Source organism: Oryctolagus cuniculus, chromosome 2 (genome assembly GCF_051225735.1).
Source record: "Oryctolagus cuniculus isolate XC-2025 breed Fujian yellow rabbit chromosome 2, ASM5122573v1, whole genome shotgun sequence".
Lineage (NCBI taxonomy): Eukaryota > Metazoa > Chordata > Mammalia > Lagomorpha > Leporidae > Oryctolagus > Oryctolagus cuniculus.
The window spans coordinates 2,095,708-2,109,118 of record NC_142868.1 but is presented as its reverse complement, the minus strand read 5'-3'; the positions used below and the strand labels follow the sequence as shown (position 1 = coordinate 2,109,118).

Sequence of the window (13,411 nt, the reverse complement as noted above, 5' to 3'; positions counted from 1 at the left end):
GACGGGCAGGTGTCGGAAAACGCACCCCAAGTTTCTGTGGGAGTGGGCTTGGAGGCGGGGCCGTGGGGAGGGGCCAGGGGCCGAGGGGGCCGGGAAGGGGGTCCCGCGCTGGCGCTGGCGGCTCTCGCCATGGGACACCCATGCCAGCACCCACCCGTGGACGCCCCAGCCTCCCAGACCATGAGCCAAGCAAGCTCCTGTTTGGCCTGTTTTGTCACAACCTTATGGGAATAAATGTGAATAATTAGGCAAATTCATAAGAATGTGCATCCTTGAACTGGCCCAGGAGGAGGAACCCGTCACCGAACATCAGCCCGTGGAGGAGACGCCGGGCCAGGAGATTCCATGGGCAAATCTCCCAGGCGACCCGATCCCACCGGAATCCCCCACGGACTCTCCCCCAACACACACACACCGCGGACTGCTGTGAGGCGGGGGCGAGCCAGGGCGGCGGATGGAAGACCCCGGGTGCTGTCAGAGCCACCCCGCCTGACCCCCGCTAGGTGCCCCTCAGTGTGTGGCCCAGGGGGCAGGGCAGGGCTGGCCTCCATTCTCCATCTCTCCCCGGGCACTGCTCTGCCCCAGGAATCCCTGGAGAAGCGTCTGAGCCGCTGGCGGCCACTCTGTGGCCTGACCCCGGCCCTGTTCTAAGGGGCTGGGCGGCAGCGCCTGGCCTGCGGGGAGAGGACCTGGGGAGAGGACCCCCTGCGGGGCCCCCAGGAGATGGGAGGAGGGGCCGGCGCACCTGCTCCCGAGTGGGGGTGCTGGAGGCAGGGCTGGGCTCTGGCCACACGGAACAGCCGGAACGGGGCCCTCCTGCAGCCCAGGCTGAGCGCCGGCTGGAGATCCCTTGCCTGGCCCGCCTTCCCGCACCGGTGTTGGGGTGTCTGCCCCACTCCAGCCCCCTGCCCCACGCAGCTAGGCCTCAGCATCCTGGCTGGAACCAGGGGCCTCCAGCTCACGGCCGAGGGGCAGCTGCCCGTCAGGCCAGTTCCGCACTGCTGTCCACGGCCTGAGGAAGCCCCCAGGCCCCGGGCCACAGACACTGCTCCCCTCTGGGGAGGATGGTTTGGGCCTCTTGCCTGCCCCACAGGCAGCAGCCACCAGTCTAGCTCTGGGCCCAGCCTCCAGCCACACAGTCCACAGATCGGGGATCGGCATGGGCAGCGTGGTGGGATCCTGTTTATTGTCTGGGGGAGGGCCTGCAGAGGAGGCGGGAGGCGCCCCTGGGGGCTCAGGAGGGAACCACAGGCCGCTTGGAAGGCCGAATCCGGTCATTGATCCAGTCCACGTAGTTGGTCACCCGGGTGTAGACGCCAGGCTTATTGAGCCTCCCGCAGCCGTCGCCCCAGCTGATGATGCCGTACAGGTAGGCCACGCCGTCCTTCTCACAGGCCAGGGGCCCGCCCGAGTCGCCCTGGACAGAGAGCCGGCTCAGAGCCCCGCCCCGCGGCCACCGGCCGGGACTGCTAGGGCTGCTGGGCGGCTGGGTGGGTAGACCCCCTCCCCCCCACCCCCGCCAAGCCGGGCTGACCCCTCCCGCCCCCCACAGCCCACCCCTGCCTCCCCACGGAGCTCCTGGAGCCACACTCCGCTGTTCAACGGGCAACTGCTGGCTCCTGAGGTCAGGGCTGCCACGGGGCCTGGGCCCGAGGTGCAGGACACGCGGGGTGGGTGCCAGCAGGCGCCTGTCTGCGCTCCCTGTGTGAGCGGTGCCCCCCAACACCAGGAGACTCCAGAAGTCCTGGGTGCTGCCCAACTGGCCCAGCGGGGTCAGGGCGCGGAAGGGGATGGGGCGTGGGCGGGGATGGGGCGCGGGCGGGTCGGGGCGTGGGGCGGGTCAGGGCGCGGACGGAGGCGGGGGGAGTGGGCGGGGCACGGGCAGGTCAGGGCGTGGGGCGGGGAGTGGGCGGGGCAGGGCGCGGGCGGGGACGGGAGTGGGCGGGGGCGGGGAGTGGGCGGGGCAGGGAGTGGGCGGGGCAGGGCGCGGACGGGGGCGGGGAGGGGGCGGGAGGGGGCGGGGCGGGGCCGGCTGCCGCTCACCTGGCAGGCGTCCGACTTGCAGTCGAAGTAGCCGGCACAGAGCATGTTGGGCGTGATGTCGGCGCCGTACACCTCGGGGCTGCTGCACTTGTGGTCGGCGACCAGGGGCACCAGTGCCTCCCGCAGGACGCTGGAGTAGCCGCTCTCGTCTGCGGACACGGCGGCTCAGGGCGGGCCCCGCAGGCCGCGGCTCTCCCGGCCCCGCCCCCACTCACTCTCGTCCACGTGGCCCCAGCCAGCGATCTGGCACTTGTGTCCGGCGGGGAAGACGCTGCCCGGCTCGGGCAGGCAGATGGGCTGGACGAACTGGGAGCGCACGGCGCAGCGCTCGCCCTTCTTCTTCAGCCGGATCAGGACTGCGCGGGAGAGGAGTCAGAGGCCAGCGGGGCGTGGGGCCCCTCACAGCCAGCCCCGCCCCCGGTCTGCCTGTGAGCCCCCAGCTCGGGGCGTGGGGCCCCTCACAGCCAGCCCTGCCCCCGGTCTGCCTGTGAGCCCCCAGCTCGGGGTGTGGGCCCCCCCCGGACAGCCCCGCCCCGCCCCCTCCCCGGTCTGCCTGTGAGCCCCCAGCTCGGGGTGTGGGCCCCCCCCCGACAGCCACCCCCGCCCCCGGTCTGCCTGTGAGCCCCCAGCTCGGGGTGTGGGGCCCCCCCTGGACAGCCACCCCCGCCCCGCCCCCGGTCTGCCTGTGAGCCCCCAGCTCGGGGTGTGGGCCCCCCCCCGGACAGCCCCGCCCCGCCCTGCCCCCTCCCCGGTCTGCCTGTGAGCCCCCAGCTCACCCAGGTCGTGGTCGCTGGGGCTGAACACGGAGTACAGGGAGTAGGGGATGTACTTCTCGATGGCAAACACCTGCGTCACGGCCGTGGTCTGGTTGAAGAGGTGCTGGCCCAGGACCACCGTGACGCTCTCCTTGCGGGGGCTGGGAGGGTGGGGGCGTCTGCTTGAACCCTGGCCCCGCCCAGTGTGGGGGAACAAGGAGGGGCTGGAGTCCCACCCCGCCTGGCCCCGCTCCAGCTCCTGTCTGTCCATGCAGCCCCGCGCCCCTGCTGGGCACAGAGCCTGCGCCGCCGTGGTCAGCCCTCGCCCTCAGCCTGGGTAGTTTCTGATCTGCAGGGAGGGTCTCCACCCGCCTGGGGTGAGCCCCAGCAGCCCCGGAGCCCCAGCCACCAGCGCCAAGCCTTCGCCACGGCTGGGGGCCGGGGACAGCTAGGCAGCCGCGTGGGGGCATGTCCCGCCCCAAGTCCTCACAGACCCTCCTCACCAGCAGCCCCCCGCCGTGCCCCCCCCCCCAGAACAGCTCTGGCAGGGGCGGGGGCTCAGGGGCTCTGAGCAGGGAACGGCAAATGGCCAAGCAGGTGAGGCGTGGCGGGCCAAGGGGCAGATGGGGGGTCCGGGGCCTGCGCGGGCACCTGCTGGAGAAGCAGTGGGCGGCGGACACCACCCAGCAGGTGTGCACCAGGCTCCCCGTGCAGAAGCTGCTCCCGATGTAGATGGCGGCCAGCCAGGGGTGGGAGCCGGGCAGCGAGGAGGAGCCGCCCACGATGCGGGGCCGCAGGAAGCTCCTCTTCCTGTGCCTCTTGCCGCAGCTGGGGCGTCCAGCTGCCGCCGGCTCAGCCAAGGTCACCAGCACCTCGGAGACCGGGTGCTGGGATCTGGCCTGGGACTCTGGGGGCAAAGGTCACCAGGTCACAGTCCCGTTGGGCCCAGTACTCACCCTCCTTAACCCATGAGGGGCCAGGGCCCAGGCCCTCACTTTCCTGATCCGCAGCGCCAGGGAAATGGACCCTCAGGGCCTTTGTTCCTGGGACCCCACAGCCCAGCGCGCGAGCCCTGGGGGGCTGCCCAGCGAGGGTCTGACTCGAGGGCACCTGCTGCATGTCCACTCACCTTGCCCAGCCTCCAGCCGACTGGCCAGCCGGGTCACAGCTGCCCCTGGGGCAGAGCCGCGTGTAGGCTGGGTGGCAGCTGTGCCGCTCACCCCGCTGCCCGCCCGCTCGCCACCCTGGGCGCTCGTTTGCTCATCCCAGGGAGCAGGCAGTGGCCAGGGGAGGGGCTGGGGCGGGAGGGTGACAGCCCCCCCCCGGGGCCAGGCGTACCGCGGCAGGCCTCCAGGCGGCAGTACTCCCAGGAGAGCGTGTGGTCCTTCATCACATAGCACCAGGGCCGCTCGTCCCTGTCCGGGTTCCTGGGGGGCACAGACGGTGGCAGGGGTGTCCCCGCCCACGCAGCCCTCCTCCCCGGCAGGCGCCCCGGGGGCCTGGGCCTGCAGCTGACCGGCAGTAGGCGTGGGGACCCAGGCCGAGCAGGGCCGCAGCAGCCACCGAGTCCACATGCAGCTCCTGGTAGAGCAGGTCGGAGTTCCAGGGCAGGCAGCTGAGGCCCGAGGCGGCGGTGTCGGCCACGCCACGGTACTCGGAGCCATTCCCCAGGAAGCAGCGTTGGGCGGGCACTGGGGGTGCATGGCAGGCCGTGAGGTGGCCCCGCTGGCTCCACCCCGCCGCTGGCCCCAGGCGCCGCTCGGCCTCGGCCCCGTGCCACTCACCGACATTGCAGAGGCGCCCCGCGTAGCCGGGTGGGCAGGCACAGATGGTGGTCCCGGTGGCCACCATCAGGTGGCAGGTGCCCCCATTCAGGCACGGGCTGCTCATGCAAGCTGGGGCAGCACCAGAGGCTAGGCCCAGGCCCTGGGGCCCCATGGAGGGGACAGGGTCCGGTCCTTCCCTGGGGGCCCTGGTGCAGGGGGTGGGGGACCCTGGGGGGGCAGGGCCAGGGCAGCACCCCTGTCTGGCCATGAGCACCTGTGTGGCGGGCAAGCTGGGGTCCCGTGGTGGGAGCAGGGCCCCTGGTGGGGTGGGGGACCCTCAGGTGGGGTTGGGGCAGGCACCCCTGTCTGGCCATGCGCACCTGTGTGGCGGGCGAGCTGGGGCCCCGTGGTGGGAGCAGGGCCCCTGGTGGGGTGGGGGACCCTCGGGTGGGGTTGGGGCAGGCACCCCTGTCTGGCCATGCGCACCTGTGTGGCGGGCAAGCTGGGGTCCCGTGGTGGGAGCAGAGCCCCTGGTGGGGTGGGGGACCCTCAGGTGGGGTTGGGGCAGGCACCCCTGTCTGGCCATGCGCACCTGTGTGGCGGGTGAGCTGGGGCCCCGTGGTGGGAGCAGGGCCCCTGGTGGGGTGGGGGACCCTCGGGTGGGGTTGGGGCAGGCACCCCTGTCTGGCCATGCGCACCTGTGTGGCGGGCGCTCTGGCACTGGGCCTGACCGCCCACGCAGTCACACTGTTCCACGTGGCCACGGTGCACGCGTGCCCAGCGCTCGCCCAGATCCAGGTACTCGTGACGGGTCTCGTCGAAGCATTTCTCTGGGGGCGGCACGGTGCAGTCCGCTCAGCTCATCCGCCCCCAGCCTAGCCCTGGCGGCCCCCAGCCCGGCTCACCTGTGCGGCAGTCCTTGCCGGTGAAGGCCGCGGGGCAGGTGCAGTGGAACGACGCGGGGTCCTGGGAGCGGGAGCAGGAGCCTCCGTTGTGGCAGGGGCTGGAGGCACAGGGGTCCACGGCAGCTGCGGGCAGCAGCAGGGACCTGAGGGGCCACCCAGGAGGCAGGCCCCCCGCACTGAGGCAGCGCACCCCCAGATGTGCACTCGGCTCCCTAAAAGCCTGACACCCTCAGCGCTGGACAGGTCCGTTCCCTCCGAGCACCTGCCCACTCCCTCTCTTGGCCCCACCCCCGACACTGGGCTTGCCTCTGTGGCCACAGGGCTTGGCGTCACCACCAGGGGGCGCCTTGGCACCAGCAATCGCCACACAGCCACACAGGCCCAAGAAGGTGGGATTCTGGGAACCCCTCTCCCCAATGTTGTGTCCTGAGCTGATGGCCCCACCCCTACTTGGCACTTTGACCCTGATGCCCCCTCCCCAAACTAACACTCCTAGCTGAAGCTCAGGCTGCACCCACACACACACACAGAGTTGCAATACACACACACACACGCACACACACACACACACACACACACGGCTGCACGAGGCTGCACACACACAGCCCGCCAGCCTTGGCACCCACCTGAACCCTCTGGGGACGGGGTCTCCACGCAGTAGCCCCAGGCCCGGTCCCGGTCGTAGTTGTGAGTCGTGGCGCACCTTGGGGGCAACGCCAGCGCTGACCCCAGTTCTCCACCCCCCATCACGCCCGCCCTGGCCCCCGCCCGCTGGGGACCTACCACTTCCGGTGGGCACTGCCCGCCGCGGTGCAGGAGTGCAGCATGCGGCCACCGTAGCGGAAGGGGAACCTGCAAGGCTGCCCGGCCTCCGTGAGCACTGCGGGGGGGGGGGGAGGGGGGCAGGGCATGGGGCTCGCACGGCTCCACGCGGCCCACCCCCCTCTTCTCCAGCCTCCCAGGGCCCCGACCCACCTGGGCCCCCAGGGCCACTGCTCGGCGGAACTGCACCCGGCAGGGGCGGGAGCCCCCCACCTCGGGGTCCCTCTGTCTCCTGAGCACTGGCAGCTGGGGTCTCGGGGGCCACGGAGGTCGCCGGGGTCACGGGGGTCCCAGGGGTCGCTGTGGTCTTGGGTTCTGGGGCCTCTGTGTAGTTCTAGGAGGAGCCGGAACTGCTGTGAGGCATGGGTGTGGGGCGCCTGAACCCCGAGTCCTCCCATGGGGTCCCAAGGCCTCTGGGTGGCCTGTCCCCTCCCCCATACGGGGGCTGGTTGGGGTCATGTGTCTGCCTATGCAACCCATCGCCCAGGGCTGAACGCCAGGCTCCGTCCCTCAGGGGCCCCCGCTCCCCTCCCTCAGGTATTAGGGCCCAACAGAGGTCCAGCGAGAGGGGTGGCCCCCATACCCACAGGATGGACAGCTCCCTGCGGGCCCGGCCACGTCAGCCTCCCCAGGAACCAGCTGCCCCCACCCCTGGGCACTACGGCCCAGCCCAGGCCTCCCTCTGGCCTCGTCCCAGGGACCCTGAGTGGGCACAGGAAGCCCTGGGCCACGCGGCGGTGGGGGTCGCTCACCCTGCCGGCCTCAGGCTGCGCCCCCCCAGGCGGCAGCAGCAGCAGGAACAGGAGGGGGCACAGCCTGGGTCGGGGGTAGGGGCAGGGGACCCAGGCCCGGCGCCCCATGGCTTCCGTGAGCTGGCGTGTGGGGTAGCGGGGGCGGGAGCAGAGCCGCAGGGGCGGCTGGGGGTCAGGGCCGCCTGGCAATGATTAACCCCACTGCCTCCCGCGCGGAGCCGTCCCCGGGCGCACCTGCTGCTCTCGGGCAGCGCCCACTGTCCTGGCTCTGACACTGCAGCCGGGACGGCCCGCGCTACCGCCCCCAGCCCAGGGCTGCCCCGCCCTCAGGCACACATGGGGCCCAGCCTGAGGGAGCCTCCCTGGACGGGGCGGGGGACCCTCCGGGAACCAGGGGCAGCTCCCCTGGGCCAGCTTCACAGTGACTCAGCGACTCCCCCGCTTGGCTACTGGGGATTGGCCTGGCGGTGTGGCAGCCTTGCTGCGTGCCCAAAGCTCCATGTGGGTCCTAGGGCACTGTGGGTGCTGGGTGCACAGTGAGTACTGGGTGCTAGGTAGGAATTGACATAGTGGGTACTGAGTGCACAGTAGGTGTTGGGTGCACAGTGGGTACTAGTGCACAGTAGGTATTGGGGGCATGGTGGGTACTAGTACATAGTAGGTGTTGGGTGCACCGTGATACACAGATGGTACTGATGCATGGTGGAGGCTGGTAGCAGGGCAGTCGATGTTGGGTACACAGATGTTGGGCATTGGGCACGGTGGGTGCTGGGTGCACAGTGGGTAATGGAGCACAGTGGACGCTGAGTACACAGTGGATGCTGGGTGCACGGTGGGTACTGGTGCACAGTGGGTGCTGGGTACATGGTGGGTACTGGTGCACAGTGGGTACTGGTGCACAGTGGATGTTGGGAGCACGGTGGGTGCTGGTACACGGTGGGTGCTGGTGCACAGTGGGTGCTGGATACACAGTGGGTACTGGTGCACAGTGGGTGCTGGGTGCACGGTGGATGCTGGGTGCACAGTGGGTGCTGGTGCACAGTGGGTGCTGGATACACGGTGGGTACTGGTGCACAGTGGGTGCTGGGTGCACGGTGGGTACTGGTGCACAGTGGGTGCTGGGTGCACGGTGGGTACTGGTGCACAGTGGGTACTAGGTGCACAGTGGATGCTGGGTGCCCTTCTTCCACTCCTGTGCCTCCCTGGCCCTATCCAGGTCGCCCACTGGTGACCACCGGGGCCACCCAAGGGCTCACCACGCTCTTGGCCTGCCGCCTCGCGGGCGTGCGGTGACCTGGGCGAGGGCTGGGCTCTCTGACGCAACCCGCCCCCGCGCGGCCCCGCCCACCGCCTGGGCCACCCCTTCTGGCGACTCCACGTGCCTGGCGCTCGTTAGAGATTTATTTATTGACTTGAGAGGCGGAGTGACACAGAGGCGGGTCTTCCATCCGCTGGCCACCCCCAGGTGGCTGCCGCGGCCGGGGCTGGGCAGGCCGGAGCCAGGAGCCGGGAGCTCCACGCCGGGCAGGGCGGTGGGCAGCTGTGCCACGCCGTGGCTGCGCCTGCTGTGCCGGACAGGGCGGGGGGACGGCAGGCAGTGGAGCCCCGCCCACCCGCTGACGCCACGCTGGAGAGGGCCGAGGCGCCCTGCCTCTGTGGTGCGGTGTGGACAGGCCCGGGCACCGGAGGCCACGCTCAGCACCTGCAGGGCCTGGCCCGGGGCGCCTGCGGCCGCCTCACCCCCCCCAGCCCTCTCCTCCACCTCCTGCCGCTGCGGCCCTGGCGGCTGGCCCCTGTCCCCACCAGGCTGCCCAGGAGGCCCAGGGCCAGGCCAGTCCCGTCCTCTCCCAGGCGCTCACGGTCCCACTTCCCAGGACGCACGCGGCTGCCCCTCGAGGTTGGGGCCCCGCACACGTGTCCAGTGGGGGACTCCAGGACAGGGTCTGGGCAGCTTCAGACGAAAGTGGCGTGGTACGCGCTGGCCGTGGGCTGGGTGGGCTCGCCGGGGAGGGCTGGGCTTGGGGGCCCGCCAGCGACCGCCCTCCGGGGGCTTGACTGCATCTCCACGACGCTGCCCCCCGGGACAAGGTCCACGCCGGCGGTCCTGTCCACCACGAGGCCTCGGCTGCCACGGGCCCCGCCTCCTGTCAGAGAAGAGAGACGCTGTCACTTGCCTGGGCTGTCCTGGAACCCGCCAGGCCCGCCCACTCCCCGGAACACCCCTCAGCCCTCCCGGGCAGCACGGCGCCCGCCCCTCCCTACATGTGCAGACCCTGCCCACGTGGCCATCTCCTGGCAGGCTCTGCCAAGGCTGCTCCTCCCCTCTGCTTCTGTCCCCCAGTGGGCCAGGGGAGCTGGGCCAGTGTGCGCTGTGAGGCAGGAGGGAAGACAGCGGGGGAGGGGCTGGGACAGCAGGGTGACCACTGGCAGTGGGCGGGGCCCCAAGACAGAGGGGGCATGTCTCCACAGCCTCCCGGCCCCCACCCTGCCTACTGCTTAGTGGGGGCCTGGACCCAGGGGGCGGGGGCCACACCTGGCCTCAAAGCCTTCAGGCCTGGCCCCAGTTGCTCCCAACTCCTGGCCACCGGTGTGCACCCGCCACCCAGCCCCCAGACATGGGTTTCGCCGGGGCCTGAGCAGTCCTCTGCTGGCGGAGCCCAGGCCAGCCCCCGAAGCCATCTCCCCATCTGATCCGGCACATTCCCCGCTTGGAGGAAGGAGCAGCCGGGCCCGCGCCTCCCACGGACCCTCCCACGGACCCTCCCCGGGCACCGGGCCCTGTACCATAGCCCCAGGCTTCAGGAAGCAGCCTCAGGGGGCAGGTGCTGGCCAGTGGCCTCCAAACCAGGGCCTCTGGTCACCGGCAATGCTGTGATGGGGTCGGCCCCCTGCTCCCCAGGCCAGGCCCGCCCTTCCTGCCTGCCCAGCCCAGACAGGCTCTCCTGAGTCACTGGCAGCCCCAGGCTGTGGGCCGGGCCCAGGTGGAGGCAGCGCCCGAGCGCCCCGGCCACCAGGTGGGGCCTGTGTCAGCCCAGCTCCCCGCCTGCCCAGAGGGGCACGCCCTCAGCCCCCTAGGCCTGCCGTGCGGGAGTCTGGCCTCAGCTCCAGGCCCGGGACCCACTCTGCTCTGCACCCCAGCCCCGCCCCCACCTCCCTGTGGCCTTAGAAGCTCACAGGGCACAGGGGACTCTGAGGAAGACCCCAGGGGGCTGCAGAGGGAGGCAGAGGCCAGGGACCCCGCCACTGCCCACAGCCTGGGCGTCCCCGGGGCCTTGGCCTTGTCTGCACTGCATCTGCACTTGGCTGGGGCTGGGGGTGCTGGGGGGAGGGCAGACCTCTCTGTGGGCCTCTGGTGGGTGCAGCTGGGGGCCAGGAGGGGAGACCCCCGGAGGGCTGGGCAGGCCTGGGGGTGTCTCAAGGTGGGTGCATTAGACACCAACCACAGGGCTGGGCCCCAGTGGGCACCCCGGCTGCCCCAGACACCTCACAGTCCTGGGTGGGTGGCCGCCCTAGGGCTGCTGTGTCCCCAAGAAAGCCAGGCCCGCCCACCCCCATCACGGGCGTCTGCCCTGTGACCTGGAGGCCGGGCCATCTGCCCCACAGGTGGACACAAGGGGGCTCCGTGGGAGCCCACAGTGGCTGGGCAGGGCTTGCGGGGCGGGTGCCACGGGGCGGAGCCAGGCCTCAGCAGCTGGTCAGCAGGGCTGGGGTCCAGTCTGGGGCCGGGGGCTCCGGGGCTCCAGCCGCACCAGGGCAGTGGCCTGGCTGCCTTCCCCGCAGGGCGCAGGCATGGTTGGCCCTGGGTCACGGCCACCCTGGCGGGTTAGGGTGCGTGGACATGACTGTCGTGGCCACACACCAGGGGGACCCTGGCAGCTGAGACCCTGGCGAATGAAGGCTCCAGGTCAGGGGCCTCCGTCCTGCGGCTGCTCAGTGCGCGGGGCTGGGCCGGGGAAGGAGAGGACTGCGCTGGCTCTGCCGGGGCCGTCTGGGACTCGGACCGCTCCACACTCATCCCGGCCCGCGGCTTCCCAGCTGGGAGGAAGGTGCACCCGACCCCCCCCCCCCAGGAGTGAGCAACACCGGAGGGAGGGGCTGCGGCCTGGAGGCTCCCCGACGCCCCTGCAGGAAGAGGGGTGGCTTGGAGGTGGGGCGACGCCCACTGCTGCGGGGCGGGGCTCCTGGGACAGGCCTCCCGCCCGTGGGCTCCCGCAGCCCTGCAGTGAAAGCGAACTCGAGTGCGAAAGAAGAGTTTCAGCCGAGTGCGGTGACAGCTCTCGCGTTTATTGCCCTGGACACATGCGTGGGCCGCGGCTCCGGGGCCCAGGGAGGTACACACGCAGACATGCAGACGGGCCGCCCCGCCCCGCGAGTGCGGCGGGGGCGTGCTTGGCGCCCACAGACGACGGGCAGATCTGAGTGCCGCGCACCACGGCCCGGCCCGGCCCGGCAACACCAGAGAGGGGCTGGCAGCGGGGCTCCGGGGACGTCGTCCCTGCTGGCTGCGCCCGGGGGCCTCGCTCGGTTCTACGCCCGGCCCAGGCCGTGCCCCGGCTCACAGGGAAAGCTCACGCTCCCACCACTCCGGACGCTCGCGCCTGCTCGCGGTCCCGCCCTGAGCCGCTCGGGGCAGGCAGGCGGTGCAAAGCACAGGAGCCACGGTGCCCGCGCGTCACGGGTGCAGGCTTGGACGCTGGCTGCTCCCCAGCCCCTCCTTCCAGAAGAGGGGAAGGCGGCGCCAACAGCCCAGGAGCGCCCCCCCGCGGCGGCCGCGCCTGTGCTGGGGCAGGATCAGAACGTGGAGGTACCTGGTTGCGGAGGTCCGGGGGTGTCCTGGGGGCTGGGGGGTGGCGGCAGCAGCGTGCTGTTGGGGCTGCCGATGTCCCCCTCCCCCACCAGGGTCAGCTCAGCCAGGTGGTCTTCCACAGTCTGGATGGCCGTGGCCTCCACTTCCCGCGACTGCCTCTTCCAGATGTGCGTGGCACCCTCCTGTGCGTGGGGGGCGGGGGGCAGGGGTGCGCAGAAGGGCCCGCCGGGAGGCCTCTGCCCAGGTGGGGTGGTCCCAGGAGGCCCGGGGGGGCTGTGGGCGGAGCCAGAGCTGGTGGCGGGGCTGTCGCTGGAGCCCCCGGCCTCGCTGAGCGGGGACGCCTTGTCCGGGGAGCGCAGGGGCAGGCGCAGGAACTCGGGCAGCACCAGGTCCTCCTTTCTCAGCAGCCCGCGCTGGTCCTCTGCTCTGTTGCTCTGAGCCTTGGAAATGAGCTCAAAAAACTCTACGGGGAGGGAAGCCACACGGGCCACGATTAGACCCACGGGGCGCACAAAGCTCTGGTCGCCGCGGCCCTCGGGGCGCTGCTCTCGGCACTGGAGCAGCCACGCGCTGGCTCACAACTAGGCACGGGTACCGCTAGGGAGGGCACTGCCCGCCCGCCCAAGCAGCTCCCCTCCCAGGACGAGGCGGACGCCGCGGCGGGACCCGGGGCAGAGCCTCAGCTGGGGGGGCAGCCGGCCCCAACGCGCCCCTGGGGTCACCCGCCTCGCACCACAGGCCTCCGCCGCCTGCAGCCCCGCCCGCTGGCTCCCCCTGGAACTCAAGTTCCCCACTCGGCGGCGACGCGTCTCAATTTCACTTTGGGTTTCAAAGCAACCGCAGGAGTCAGGCCACGCTTCTCCTTTCTGCGTCAGCCCGCAAGCTTTGGGCGGGACGCGCACACGTGCTCCTGGGCCCGTGGTCTCCCGGGCCAGGCTCGCAGCCAGGCCGTGACAGCTGTCAGCTCTGATGCCCTGGGGTGCCGCTCTGGGGAGAAGGACCCTCTCTCCCTGTCGGGGCTCCTGGCCCCCCAAGCCCGGACCGTGCCTCCCTCGGAGCTCTCGTCAGGGCTGGGCGTGGGAGGGGGAGGCTGAGCGGCTGGGAGGCCAGGAGCCCACCCCCGGTCCCCCAGAGCGGGCTCCGACGCCTGTCACTCAAGATCGTGCAAGGTGTAGAAAGACACGTACCCTCCGCTTCGTCCAAATTAATTTTCTGATATTTTTTTTTCCCAATCTTTGCAATAGATTCTTCTCTCTTTGAAAGCCGGGGATCCCTAGCACTTTTTCCATTGTCTCCTCTTATTTTAATAGAATTAGACTTGCCTAGCGCTCGCTCCGCTCCCTGCATCAGAAGGAAAGCCAGAGCTTGGTGTACATCCCACACAGGGCCGCGCGCAGGGCCCAGAGCCCACCCCGCACACGCGTGCCAGGGCCCCACAGCCCACCCCGCGCACACGCACACGCGCGCACACGCGCCAGGGCCCCACAGCCCACCCTGCACACGCGTGCCAGGGCCCCACAGCCCACCCCGCACACGCGCGCCAGGGCCCCACAGCCCACCC

General features: G+C 71.1%; 2 protein-coding genes across 7 annotated transcripts in view; both read right to left on the bottom strand.

Annotated features, from left to right (window-relative positions):
- Positions 1 to 1,162: 1,162 nt before the first annotated feature.
- On the bottom strand, positions 1,163 to 7,177 carry HGFAC (HGF activator). Of its 3 annotated transcripts, none has more exons than XM_070067987.2 (15): positions 7,044 to 7,177; positions 6,445 to 6,625; positions 6,253 to 6,349; positions 6,096 to 6,172; positions 5,470 to 5,592; positions 5,263 to 5,394; positions 4,583 to 4,693; positions 4,315 to 4,489; positions 4,137 to 4,225; positions 3,450 to 3,705; positions 2,820 to 2,959; positions 2,259 to 2,399; positions 2,044 to 2,192; positions 1,558 to 1,701; positions 1,163 to 1,417 (listed from the first exon to the last, which is right to left on the bottom strand). In XM_070067987.2, exons 1-15 carry the CDS (start codon positions 7,149 to 7,151, stop codon positions 1,235 to 1,237), a joined length of 2,106 nt encoding a protein of 701 aa, XP_069924088.1. In that variant the 5' UTR covers positions 7,152 to 7,177; the 3' UTR covers positions 1,163 to 1,234. The 3 variants fall into 3 exon arrangements, with proteins under 3 accessions (XP_069924088.1, XP_069924089.1, XP_069924090.1); XM_070067988.2 differs by having other exon boundaries at positions 1,564 to 1,701; XM_070067989.2 differs by lacking the exon at positions 1,558 to 1,701.
- A 1,253-nt stretch (positions 7,178 to 8,430) lies between these two features.
- RGS12 (regulator of G protein signaling 12) overlaps positions 8,431 to 13,411 on the bottom strand; it is a 79,320-nt gene continuing 74,339 nt past the window's right edge. For 2 of the 4 annotated variants that reach the window (XM_051841604.3, XM_051841606.3), the window contains 3 exons: positions 13,038 to 13,191; positions 11,852 to 12,313; positions 8,431 to 9,187 (listed from right to left, as the gene is read on the bottom strand). In XM_051841604.3, the coding sequence (XP_051697564.2) occupies positions 8,997 to 9,187; positions 11,852 to 12,313; positions 13,038 to 13,191 (807 nt within the window). In that variant the 3' untranslated portion in view covers positions 8,431 to 8,996. Of the gene's footprint in view, positions 9,188 to 11,309; positions 12,314 to 13,037; positions 13,192 to 13,411 lie in introns of those variants that run through there. The other 2 variants (XM_089325108.1, XM_070067985.2) reach the window with 2 other exon arrangements.